Raw genomic sequence first — 14684 nt, 5'->3', positions numbered from 1 at the left:
GGCCGGCGAGCTTCTGTCGCCATGACAGGTCTTCGACCGTCGCGCGGGCGAGGCTGCCTCGTTTCCTCGCCGTATCAGCGAACGACGGGGAAAATGAGCGTCGAGGCGCGTCCTCGTTCCCGCCGACGGTTGCTCTCCTCGGCCGCGATATCGAGCGGTGAGAAAAATGGCGCGGCCACGGCGACCGCTGATCCCGATCGAGAACGCCCTTGTTGCTTATATGTATCCTACATATATCGCGTCGTGACTCGTCGAATAGTTAATAATGGGTCTCGCAAAATTCCAGCCGAGGACCGTGAAGAACGATGGAACGTCGACCGTCTGGCGATAGATGCTTCGTGTTCATTTCTATCAATTTAGATCAGCTTTAATCCCCGTTTAACACTTTGTACGTTTTCCGGTTCTAAGAATTGGAAAGAGATAGAGCGAGTGAACTGGAGATTAATCGAGACTGATGGAAGGTGATATTGGAAGAAAGACATTAGAAGGCTAGGAATTCGCGAACAAAGAACAAGCGACGGTTCTCGTTCGAGAGGTGGTCGATTCTTAATCGGATTCTCGGAGTGGCCTACCTTTGCTCCAATTTGGTTACCGCACTGGCCGGCCTGGATGTGGACGATTTCCCTCATGTTGCTCTCGTGGAATTCACCGACTTGTGACCTCTCGAAAGAAAGCGAGTCCTGAGTACCTTAATGCGGCGGCGACTGACGGCGATTTACTTTTTTTCTTTTACTATCGAACTGACTCGAGTACAGAGACCAACGCGTTGCGTGAGCCCGGAGACGAGTATGCGACGGTTGCGGTGTCCGTTACAGATTTTCAAGCTTCTACGGGGGCAGAGCGGAAGAAGAGTGGAGGGGGAGGAAACGAGAGCGTAGCGGCGCGCTGATTGGCGGAGCCGCCACTGCCTCGCGGTTGCGATGCGCCGACAGCGACGCGCAGTGGCGCGACGCAGCGTTGCCAACTGTGCGCCGCTGACTCGCCGCTGCCGCGTCGACGTCGTCAACTTCATCATCCGCACACCGACACACCGACACACCGTTGAGAAATATGTATCTGATGTAGCTTCGACTCCCCGATTTTTAAGAGGAACCATCGTTTGTACAATTTAGACTTTTTTGCGTAACGCGGCATCTGAACGATTATTTTGTTCCATTAGTTGCGCGTAAATGGAGAAGCTCTGAGTAAATCATAGATTAGAAATCGATTTTGATGGAAGGAAACCAATGGAAAGGTATGAGGATTACTCAATGTAATAAAGTACATGAATATAGATATATTGTTGCTCTGCTTGGATGTAACAGCATCTGGGATATCAAGGATCCTAAAGCCTGTGTCACACTACGTATCGAAAGTTTTGGGCGTAATACGGCATCTAAAAATGATTATTTTATTCTATTAGTTGCGTATATAAATGGAAAAATTATGAATAAATCATAGATCAGAAATCGATTTTGATGGAAGAAAACTAATGGAATGGTGTGAGGATTAATGTAATAAATTACACGAATATTATTGCTTTGCTATGCTTAGTTAGATATAACAGCATCCGGAATATAAAGAATCCTAAAGCTCGTATTATATATATATATAATATCATATTTTGAAGATTGAGGAGATCGCGAATTGAAAATTAAAATTCAACTAATCAAAGAACGAAACGAATTAAAATTATCTAACAAGTCAAATTCTAATCTCTAAGGTGTAGTGTGACACGGTCAGTTTAACACAATTTCTCAATCGACGAGACAGATTTTATTGCAATGGATTTCAATGTTAATTTAGTTTATTGGCAAATTTATATACTTTCCTGGGAACAGTTAAACGTGATAATATTAGGTGTTAAACTTAATTCTTGCCGTTTTTCGTCTCCAAAATTGATTTGTTTGGAAGGGAAATACCTTAATCAAAGTATTATTAATAAAGTATTATTAATTAGTAATAAAGTAGAAAATGGAGGAAACTACTTTGATTAATGGAATTCATTCATCTTCCCTTCGAAATATCAATTTTGGAGACGAAAAACGGCAGAAATTAAGTTTAACACCTAATATATAAGATCCACTTCTATTTTATTTTTTTTCCTTATTGTCTAATAATAGACGTTTGCAGTTTATTTGAACTGAAATTAGAATCGTAAAATTCACACAAAAATGTCATTAGACTTGGTGTTTAATGACATTTTTGTGTGAATTTTTCTGATTTTTTTTTGTTCGATCAAAGGAGGTTTTGGTAGCATTGCTTTATTTGTATAGAAAATTTTCTAATTTATTCTAAAGAAAATTTTTTGAAAATAGAATAATGAATAGTCGATCGGAATTCTTTGCGGTTATACACAATAGCCTTTGTTTGTTATGTGTACTCTCTTTTTTAACTCACATACATAATTCAGCGAATTTTTAATTTTTAATCAGTTTGCAAAATCTTAAATTATTTATGTGTAATTTCCACAATGATACAAATTGACTTTTTGCGTATAATACAGTATCCAGACTATTGTTTTATTCTATTGCGTGTAAATGAGAAAAATTTTGATAAGTCATAAATTAGAAATTGATTTTAATAGAAAAAATTTATTTAATGTGATGAAAAAGGTGTGAGGATTAATGTAATAAATTACTACGAAATCAGTATAATACATTCCTAATTTAAAAAATGTATAGATCAAAATTTATATTATACATATAAGATAAAAATATCAAAAACACACACTTATAAAATCTGCAATAATTCAAGGTATATTTAAATATCAAACGAGATTATGTAATCTACAATATTAATTCCAGCTTACAAAATTCTGAAAATGGCGACGGCGTGATTTGCGCGCACACACACACAGCTCTGAGTCACTAACTCAATTTAATAATCCGTCTCGACCGTTAATTTCAAATCTGCTTAATCGCTTGAGATGCCCCGAAAGGGCACCGGTCCTGAGTACAGGAAAAGCTAGGTCTACCGCAACGGAAAGGTCTTTCGATATAAAGGATGTTAATTGCGTTGACGCGAGTATTGATAATACGGAGCATATCGGTACGAGATGCGAGAACTATCGTCTCCTAATTTAATTCGTACTGTGTTCAAAAAATCAGAAAAATTTTATTAAAACAAAAGAAACTTTGAAAGGAAAGAAAAAATATATATATAGAACATGAAAGAAATAATTCTATCTTCGTGTCTAGGCGGGTATTCATTTTCTTATTTTAAAATTGTCTTAAGTAATGGCTGCGTTCAGCAGAAAAAGCAGCTTTGCAACTGTTGTAAAATTCTTGAATATGATTGGTTTATACATTTAGATCCAGTGAGGAACTAAGGGCAAGACGAATTATATTAAAGAATTTTACAACAGTTGCAAAGCTGCTTTTTTTACTGAATGCAGTCAATATCTTAAGATGCTAATACAGCTCTGTGATTAGCTTATGACATCAGATTCCCAGATAGCACATTATATTCTGAGAATATACTAAAAGGGTCACGTCTGATATTCCTATGTCCGCAGCAACATTGTTCGCAGTATATCCTTAGAATATCGAGATGAATTTCGAAAATTTTCCTTAGGAGTGTGTAAGAAATATCTATTAAAAATACTGTTCTTCGCTAACAGAATATTATTTTTAATAGATATTTCTTACACACTCTTAAGAAAAATTTTCGAAATTCATCTCGATATTCAGAGGAATACTGCGAACAATGTTGCTATGGCCATAGAAATATCGTACGAATATCAGACGTGACCTTTTTAGTATATTCTCAGAATATTCTCAGAATATATGTGCTATAAAATATTTTATAATTTCGTTGTGTTAAATGTAGGTATTTAATAAGATGAAATTAGGTATAAATTATAAACAATAAGAATCTTTATTGGACCGTACATGTGAAATATAAAATTTAATAAAAAATGAAATAGAATTTTTATTGGGAATTTTATTAATACAATTTTATAAATATAAAATTTTAATTAATAGAAGTTTTATAACTTCAAAAAAACACGGTTGGTAACTTTAATAATATTATCGACATTCACGTCAATTCAACTGATCTCGGTCTTTAAATGTCTTCCTTATGATATGGGTAGAGAGTTTGTCAATGATTGCGTTCAGCAGAAAAAGCAGTTTTATATAAATTAATCTAAATGTATAAACCAATTATATTAAAAAATTGTATAATAACTGTTATTGTACAACATAAATGTATACATTCATGTTGTTAATTGAGATCAGTATATATAGTTTTTAATACAATTTGATATTAATTTGATATTTGAATATTTTACAAAGTAATATACAGAATTTATAATTAATCAAGCATATTATATATGTATAGTTTTGGTATTAAAAAGTAATATATAAATTATCTTATAAAAGATAATTTTTGCATTTGGCAAAAGATGTGTGAGACGTTTTTACAAAAACCGTGTGAGATCATCGACCAAGAATTGACGAAGTTACCTAATAATTTTTTGTTTTAATTTACGATTAAAAAATATTTAACATGAAAAACTTGGTATTTTTAAATGACAACTAATCATCATAATGACGTTCTTTTTATATCATCTGATTCTGTGTTTTACTCAGATACCGTATCTCTGGATATTCTATTTTCTTTTTTTGCCGTACAAGAAGTTTACAGTTAAAAGTGTTTCTCGAAGAGTCTTCACGAGATGTGAGTTCTTTACAAAGCAGTACCGTATTCGTCTTTGGTTACGCGTTCGTGTGACATTACATTGCCTTAACGGCAGCCTGCCGTCTCGCTTCCACGTAAGATGCGTTGGCGCGCCATATGTAACGCCTCCTCAAAAACACGTTAAGTCCGGATCCTGCTAAGAAGTTTTACATGAGACGAACATTTATATCCGTATGCGCCTTAAATAGCGCGAGCATCCGTTTGCGAGTAGCGGTAGAAAAGAACTCTATATTGTCCACGAACAGGTCTGGTCTTCGTGACCCATATTACTCGATAAATACAAAAATAAAAGTAAACTATCAAAGACAAAATATCAAACTGAAATTCGTGAAGTTTTTCAACGCTATTTTGCTTTGTTCTATTAGACGTTTTAGCTTTTTCATTTTTATTTATTATTTTATTATATTTTACATGTCTATAATATGTTATGTTTTATATAAATTTGCATAACAACTTTGGCGTCGTAAAAGATTTTGGTGTGCTGTTTAACTTTAACACGTATAAGGTTTACGTGCATTTAGATGGACAGTAATGGTTCATTCATTAAAAACGATGAGTCAACCGTATACATGACGTTGATCCTAATCATCCTGTTAAAACATGCACGTTACGAATAGAACATAGTTGTATGCATTAGTATACAGTATAGATAATGCGCAGAAGTAAAATAGAAGTATGCATAAAAATTTTGAATTTTTTAACTGTCTTTTTAAAAATTATTTTTTTTATATACATAATAAAATTTTATCAAGCGAAAATGAAGTCTAAGGCCCAGTTTCACAACTGATGGTTAACTCTTAACCGAGGTTCAACTTATTCATTATCTCTTTTCAATTCTAGAATTGGAAAAAAATGAGAAACAAGTTGAACCTCGGTTAAGAGTTAACCGTGAATTGTGAAACTGGGCCTCTAAGTCTATCTAAAAATAGAACGTTATAAGTTTGCGAGTCATCGCGTGCTTTTAATGCAGATAGAAACAAGCCATTTGGGAAATAAAATCGAAAATAAACCTTCAGCTCTTAGAACACCTATAAAGTAGCACGATGTAGTGGTTAATTTTAGTATGACCCACTCCACCCTTACCCAGTAGACGCCTTAGACTCACTCCGATTATCCTCCCCTGTCGTAGGAGAAAGTCGATAAGTGACTCACGGGTACACGCCCGCGGCAACCTGACGGATTTAATTAATGAACAAGCAGAGTTTTCTGTGTATATAACCATTACTGTCTCAAGCTTCCGTTCACATAATGTAATTAATCTTTTCACCATTCTGCTTGTACAGTAATCTCTTGTACATAAACCGACTTTGCAAAACGTACATTTTTCCACGATAGTTATGAATATTTGTATGCATTATACATATAATACATCATTAGATATATAATTATAACACTTCCACGTATCACACTTGACATGAGAGACGTCCTGAGAATGTCCTTATTATAGGATATAGGATGTTCTTTGGACATCTTTAAAACGTTTTATAGTGTTTAACGTGTTAAACTTACACCGATATTTTTAGAGTGTATAAATGTGATGATCTACCTCTTCTATAAATGATAATCTTTTCTATACATAATAAGTTATATTGTATCGTTACATATTTATAGATTTTGTAAGTCCATATAATTACAAAATATAACTTCACACACAGCAGAAAGGAACTTCAATATTATTTTAATTATCTCGTGGACACTCAGGACAATATTCAGTTTAAAAACGACACCACAGAAATCTGTAGTATCCATTCGCGAAACATTAAATTATATATGAACTCTGCACAGGCAAAATTAAAGGTCTCATACATCTTACAACGTCAACAAATGTTATTGCAACGATAACGCGACAATGTCGTGTAAAAGCATCGAGCTCCTTCGTGATGTCAATCTATTACACCGAGGAATAGGAGTTACATCACGGCCAGGTCAAACGCCCTTACATCCAGCGCGTGACACCGACGTTTCATGTGTTGTCCTCGAGAACGAGCGAGAGGTGTGATCGGCGACGGCAACGGCGATGGCGGCGACGATGACGACGGGGTGTAGCCGGTCCTGCCTTGCTCGTTACCTTGTATGGATCAACCTCGCGCACTATCGTCGTCTTGGAGAGGAATGAATAAAAAAAAAATAAAAGGTCGCATACACGCACGATCGCGCGCTCGGCTCGCACACGCTTATGGCGACGTGGTTTCGCATGATAACGCGATTTCGCAGGCATTGATCGCGACATACCTGATTTTTCTTAAAATTATTATACACTTTAAAAATGTCGATGTCGATTTAACACTCCAATTATGAGATTCTCTAAATGTTTTATCGACAATTATTACTATCGTTAACTAGCGACAGTCAGAGAGAAGAGAATCGCGCTTACTTCCAGAATTGTCCTGTCATTGGCTGTCGCTAGTTAACGATAGCGACAATCATCGATAAGACGTTCAGAGAATCCCGCTACTGGTGTGGATTTAACACCTAAGAGATGTCTATATAATTTTCGCCACACTGAGAGAAAAATGTTTGGTATTTGTAACTATAATTACATATCACTATAATTATGATTATTACTGCTATAATAATAATAACAGTAACTATGTATATAGTTCTAGCAACAAATGTATATAGTTGGCAACCTAAAATGACTATAATTATAGTTGTTATAACCATAAAATAGTTGAACCATATTTTTTATAGTTGATCCAAAATATAACTATAAAATTATAGTCACTTGAATCATTTTTATGGTAATTTCAACTATTTTATGGTTATAACAACTATAATTATAGTCATTTTAGGTTGCCAACTATATACATTTGTTGCTAGAACTATATACATAGTTACTGTTATTATTATTATAGCAGTAATAATCATAATTATAGTGATATGTAATTATAGTTACAAATACCAAACATTTTTCTCTCAGTGCATGTTGGTGTTAAATTAACATCAACATGATGTGAATTTAAGACTTCTGGTATTTATATCAACACCATAATATGGATTTAACACCATGGATGTGTAGATTTAAAATCCAGCTGTTAAATCCACACTATGTTGTTAATTTAACACCAACACGGTAAGAATTATATTGACACTGCATGGTGTTAAGTTCACACCGCTATTTTTTTACAGTGTATTTATTGAGGTGTTTATACACATGTGACACTATTACATCAAGTCTGTGATTCTATTTAAAAATATGACTTGTACAAGTATATAACTTATCCACTGTTAAATAATGCTAAATTATTAATGCCAATTTAAGCTATTTTTAATTATTTCTACAGATCGCCACTGCTCTTACACTCAACAGAAATCTGTGGTGCTCGTTCGCGCGAAACGTCAAATTACGTTGCACGATTCCTAACCGAAATGCCACCGCGTATCTATCTTCTTCCCGCGTAACACGGCCACATCCGACATGCACGTGCGTCGATCATCCACGATGCTTCCGAGGAAATGCTTCCCGCACAGTACGATGCCCTTAATCGATCGTTGATTAACGGTTTCAGAGAACGCAGAGGATGCGGTAACGTTCTCCACAGATATGTGACGAGCAATAACTAGGAAATAACTGAAAAGTATTCAAGAAACACACACCAAGTCAAGAGAAAGTCAAACTGACATTTTTTCACGTCATGAAAGTCAAAATAATGATTTTTTATTACAAAATTTGACTGTTTATTGACGTTAAGAATCAAAATAAAATTATTTTGACTTTTTTATTGACTTTGTGTGTTCCTTGGGTAGCTATGTGCATGTCTAAGAACTGCATACTGCAAATCATAGCACGATTAAGGTGTTAATTTAAATTATTTCTAATGTTTCGTAAAATCTATCATTTGCAACTTGTATCGTTTAGGCGAGGCGAAAAGATTGATTGCGATGCGTCAGAGGCTTGACGTAAGTCGAAAAGCCTTTCGTCGATCTTACTGTGAGAGATTGCATAATATCCGACTGAAGAACAATCCATGTGGATATACGCTCGGCTTAATACCCCATGTCTATTGTCCTTCGTTGGCTTTGCTATTAAACGGCGGGTCCGCGAGCGTAAACGCCGGGTGACATCATGTCCACTTTAAAACCAGATTCGATCACGTTCCCAGGCGTTCGGAGGAAAAAGTAATGCTGGCGTCATTATGTGGTTGCGATAATTAGCGATCAATCTGTATCAAGTGAATATTTAATGCCGCTTCAATCGCGGCGTTTATACGCGCTGGAAACAACTCTCTCGCGATGCTTCGATGAAGAACATCATTATATATGTCATGGAAAGTATATGACATCATCGCGTGTTTAACGCTAAGCTTTGATTCTTTAATCAAAATTAAAAAAATTATTTTCAAGTTAAAATAAATATAATTGAGCTTTATTTAATAAAAATGTTTATAGCTACCAATAACATTTACCATTTTTTAATGTTATTCTTTTTTTTACGATAAATTCATTAGCTGATAAAAATTCTATGAAACTAGAGAAAACAAATGTAAAAAGATAATTATGTAGATAATAAAAGATAATATAATGTAGAACATAGAACTTCCATTTAATCTAGATTTACTGAAGATAATGATTACATAAAGTATTATTTTATCTCGTGCAAAATAGTAATTTGAAATCGTACAATACAGGATGACGGTTATTTGCATAAATATACCTTATAATGTCTTTTTTATGTCAATTGCGACGTCTAGTTTTTCACACGCATGTAGACAAGACGTTTAATTTTTTTATTGTTATACTGCATTTATTACAAAGTTAAGCCTATCCTACAATAACCATAGACGTAGTTGTAAGCAGTTGTAGTTGTAAGAATTGATCAGTCAAGTGGAATATGAGGAAAATATTCAATTATGATTGGTCGATTCTTACAACTACAACTACTCACAACTACGCTTACGGCTATTATAGAACAGGTATTAAATGCAATGAATAATCTAACATGAAATAATGTCACTCTAACAGTTTTTAATGCGAATACAATTAATACCAGTTTCTATCAATATAGAGTAACTTTAATCTCGGTTTAATTTATTTTCCATCTTTTTTTAAATCTTTAAATTTGTAAAAAGATGAAGAGTTAGTTTTAAATCGGGAATTCGGAATTAAAGCTAATCTACATTGAAACGGACACAAGTCCATTAATCAAGGAGAATCCCTTAGAATCATGTTCATTTAGATAGACATTGTTGAATACGTTATGAAAGACAAGCTTTTAAATTTTAATTAAACTCGACTCAATCATGATTGTGTGGATTTAGTTATCCAAGGCCCAAGTTGTTAACTGCCAAACTCCAAAGTAGATACTCCTACGGCTGACCTTTAGTCTCTAATGTCAGACTTACAATTAGTCGATCGCGTGTTGATTATATGTGTTCGCATATGCTGGGTGAACATGAGTCATGGTTATCGACCTTGATGGATGGTAGATGCGTTTCTACCCTCAATACTCTGCGGAATTTCCATGAGCAAGGAATCGCGCGCGAAGCGCACCTCACGATGATGCGATTGCGGCAAGGGGGTTGTTGCACGAAGCTACCCCCTGAGTCAGAAGCGGCGACTGTTGAGTCATCGTCAAAACGATCGATATCGTCTATATATACGAGCACGAGCCAGGGCGAGTCGCATGCGGTTTCCATTTCTGCGATACCGAAACAGATATAAGTCAGTTGTTTGTGACGATTATTTCTAGAACGATGGTCTTGTGATATTTTCTTAATTATATACACGTCGAGAATAATAGAAATATTGAGATAACAATAAATTGTAGAGAAATAGCGAGGATATTTTTTGGAAATTTCTATAATTACGATAATTAAAGAGCGTAAGTTAAGGCAGTTGGATATTAATTAAATTGTGAAAATTATAGATATGAAATTGACGGTTGGGGAAAATTATAGAATGAACGTTCATGTTTACGAGTCCCTTTGATGAATTGTTTTAATAGAACTCTATATGTATAAATAAAATTATTGACGATGACTATGATATATGGTACTATGGTACGATTGAGAGAAGCCCAAACTTGAACAGGCCAGGCCTTGCCCCGCCTGGTATTTTATTGATCCTAAGAAGGTGAACGACAACCGATACGCCTAAATGCTTCCGCAGGCATATATCCCTGTCCATTCGTTTCGTTATTGACGTAATCAAACAGTCGAGAGTTAAATTAGGAGATACGTCATTATGTGTCAAATATTATAGATTTTCAAAAGTTCTTGGATAATGTTAAATGAATGTACATTCGCGATGTCGTAAAGCTGATCGTTGTAAATAATAATTAGTAATTTTATCACAATTTAATTATAAGCAATGTATTATAATCTCTAGAATCAATATAAAAAATATAGTAGGATATACAATTATTCCGTATTATAATTTTGGATGTCACATATACACGGAAAGAACGATTTTACTGAAGTGTCTAAAAATTTTACTATAGATACAGATTTGAAAATAATTTTATTGGACTATCAAAATAATTACGTACGACATTTAAGTATGATCAGCAATGCTACAAAAGTTTTGATATTTTAGCAACCAACTCGAGCGTCTGCGTAATTATTGTGATGGTCCAAAAAAATTATTTTCAGACCTGTATCTAGCTAAATTTTCAAGTATTTTAATAAAACCGTTCCTTTATATATAAATTCATTACGTAAAAGACACTTTCTTCTCCCTCTTCTTTTTCACCCTTAAATGAATATCCGAGTTTAAGGATCACAATAACCTGCTGTTTGTTGGATGTCAGACACTAGTAGCCTTTTTGGAGATAAGAGATTGTATTTTTTCAAAACTGACACGTGAATTGGCGTTGACCAAACTTTGTGCAGTTCAGGGATGGCAGTAAAAGTCATTTCTATCAGTCAACTCTTTTTGTATATACAACAGGAAGAGTCAAGTATAACGGAATGTTTTTACCTATCACTTGTCACAGTCCACGGCGAAATCGCGCGACTCGCCGCTGCTGCGTTTCTGGAGACTCCATCCGTTTATATCCAGGCCAAGATTTTGACATACAGCTACTTTCTCGTGAGATCGAACGATACTCGGGTTCGAAAACAAACGACAACATCCACGTGGTCACCGTAAATGGCTTCGTTTTCCATTGCGGAGGTCGCCGACATGTATAATATATATCGTGACGAAGGAGGACAAAGTCAATCAGTTGCTCGACATTCGAGACAGGATTACATCTATGATCGTCTTAAGACGGAAGGGAATGGATTTATGGATTCTTGTCGATCTGGATATTTATTAAAACAAAAATAGCAAAGACAGCAAGACGTCACACATTTAGGAACTAATTTATCTACAATTAAAGTACAAATTAATTCGTATTTTATACTGTAAATTGAATTATGTGTGATTAACACAAATAAATGACATTATAAATGTCTCCAACTTATAACAAAGTGCATTATTTTGTTATATATACATATAATTATATACAGAAAAAAGATTATTCTTAAATCAACCATAATATACTCATATAGAAGCAAAAATATTATAATCTTGCTTTAAAGATATCAATCTTGATTTGATTACCTAAATTTGTTTTGATGCAAGTATTATTTTGCACTTAATTCAAAACTTGCTCAATTAAAAATCTTATATCAATACAAATTCAAGACTACAATTTTTAAAGCAAGATTATAATATTTTTGCTTATATATGAGTATATTATGGTTGATTTAAGAATAGTCTTTTTTTTTCTATGTAGGAGTTAAAATTAGATTCTCAATTATTTCCTGCTTTATTTTATTTCTCATTACAATTTATCGCTTGGATGACTTAATGTTGGCAGTAATTATGTATTACGATCGTTATTCGATCGCTATTACATAACGCGTCGCGTCAGTATCATTTTGATGCCATTTAAAGTCAATAAAGGCACCCCACTTAATAAAGAAAGGATCGAGAGCCAGGAGTTGCGCTGAGAGTACTCACCTAAAACGAGATGTGTGGGCCGTACAAGGAGATCTCGTTAGTCGCTTTTGTACACTGCCACGTTGGTAGAATGCATCATGCGCGGGGCAATCCAAATTCAGAATTATAGGAGGCTCGTAATTTGTTCTCGAAACCTTTGATATTGTCGAGAATCCTAAGCTAAGAATTAACTTACAATTAAGAGTTAAATTAATAAACTAATTCTAAGCAGACTTGTAAGGTTCGTAACTTGTTTTCATAAGACTTGTAAGAACTAATGACAGTTATGACTGGAATGCTTATAACTTTGTAATATATAAACTTATGCAATATATAACTTTATGCAATATCTTTACAGCTTTTTACTAGCCGTTAAGATTTACGAGAAATCGTATAGATATGTATTTACGAATGATCGTACATCTTACGGGGGGTACTCATAAAATTACAACTTCATTGCAGTCATAAATTCTTACAAATCTTACGAGAACGAATTACGAGCCTTACGATTCTGCTTAGAATTAACCCACAAGTCAAAAATACAAATACAAATCAGTATACGCACTTCGAAAGTATTTACGACTGTAAGTTCCAAAATTATTTTATTATTTATTATTATTATTGAAATTATATTGAACCATTATTGCAACGATTTGAATTATTATTGCAAACTATATTAGTCTGCTGATATAAATTACTGGACATTAAAAGATACATTAAAATTGATATTTGTGACTCAATTGCTTCGCCCACGTGCGAAAGTATCGTAAAATAATCCGAAATTCGCGGGATAAAACCGATTAATTTATCGTACGCCTGAAGCTTAACAACTTTCGTACGGTACTTACGAGAAACGAGACGGGGCTCAGTTTGTTTTATCGTTATGGTTCCTGAGATTAAAGACTATGCATGAGGTTTTAAGGCGCATCCGCGGATCCCGGCGCTCTTTTCCTCTTCCATTTCACGAAAGAGGAAGGGAGGAGGAAGCGAGGGAATTTGCGAAAAAAAAAATGGGCAGAGGTTTACTTGATCGAAGAACGAGAAACCACTTGCCCATATTTGGCTACACCCGCATGCAGTTTATATTCCGCGTCTTTTTATTGCTTTCCCTCGATCGCCCGCACCTATATTGCGTCGGCGAGCCTGTCTGCGATTTATATATACTGCCTCTCGTGAATTTTTATCAGGACGCGATAACATGACCTCGTTGTTTTTCAAGACTGTCGCATAATCCGTGAGTTATCGAATAACACACAAGATTGCAATTTGTCTAAAATACAAGTCTGTTTATTATTTCACCGATCAAATATCAATCTGTGAAAAAAATGATGAGAGTAGAGGTAGGTCAATTTCGAAAAAATTCACTGCCAGCGCTGAAAATTTATAATTTCATATATTACGTGTACTATAGATTCCCAGACGGCATCAAGTCCACAAAGTTAGACATTAAAAATTTCAGATCTTATATCTTAAAATAGCTTTAAAAATTGTAAATTTTTCCTCAATTTGATGTAACTTCATGTTTAAAATAGATCTTACAAATTGTATGCTTATCTCTTTTTCATTTTCCCAGTTTTCATTGCTTCATACAGATCATACCCACCCTTATGTAAAATTTCTACTATTTCCACCCTTTTATGAAGTAACGTTCCCAATGCTGCTAAATTTCTGTAAGGGTAGTTTACTTCTATCAACATCCGAAATGGAAAGGAACAAGAGAAAATTGAACTTCGGACTATCTCTTCATGAAGAAGTGAATCGGCATGAAAAGCTCAAGACCCATGTCTTCTATTTAGGTAATGGTACGCATTATCTCCAGTTTCGACACTGGGTTAGGGATCCCCTATAGAGCACTATTTGGGGTCGCATATTCCCAAGTAATACAACAAGTCACGATAATATCAAAATGACGTCAAAACGATATCATTTTGACGTCATTTTGACGTTATCGTGACTTAGTTGTGTTACTTGGGTTGCTGTTTGGTCAATCTCTGTTCAATATACGGTCGCGTTCGATCGTCAGATAAGTCGAACGACGAAAAAGCGCCATGCGCGCTCGGCTCTCTTTGGATATA

The 14684-nt window shown here is 34.7% G+C and overlaps 1 protein-coding gene across 1 annotated transcript in view; it reads right to left on the bottom strand.

Moving 5' to 3' along the window:
- LOC108759073 (tubulin beta-1 chain) overlaps positions 1 to 825 on the bottom strand; it is a 10137-nt gene extending 9312 nt beyond the window's left edge. The window contains exon 1 of the mRNA XM_018504370.1: positions 573 to 825. Within this exon, the coding sequence (XP_018359872.1) occupies positions 573 to 629 (57 nt within the window). The 5' untranslated portion in view covers positions 630 to 825. The remainder of the gene's footprint in view (positions 1 to 572) is intronic.
- Between the last annotated feature and the right edge of the window lie 13859 nt (positions 826 to 14684).

This window comes from Trachymyrmex cornetzi, unplaced genomic scaffold (assembly GCF_001594075.2).
Source record: "Trachymyrmex cornetzi isolate Tcor2-1 unplaced genomic scaffold, Tcor1.1 scaffold104, whole genome shotgun sequence".
Classification (NCBI taxonomy): domain Eukaryota; kingdom Metazoa; phylum Arthropoda; class Insecta; order Hymenoptera; family Formicidae; genus Trachymyrmex; species Trachymyrmex cornetzi.
This window is presented reverse-complemented; position numbering and strand designations above follow the sequence as displayed.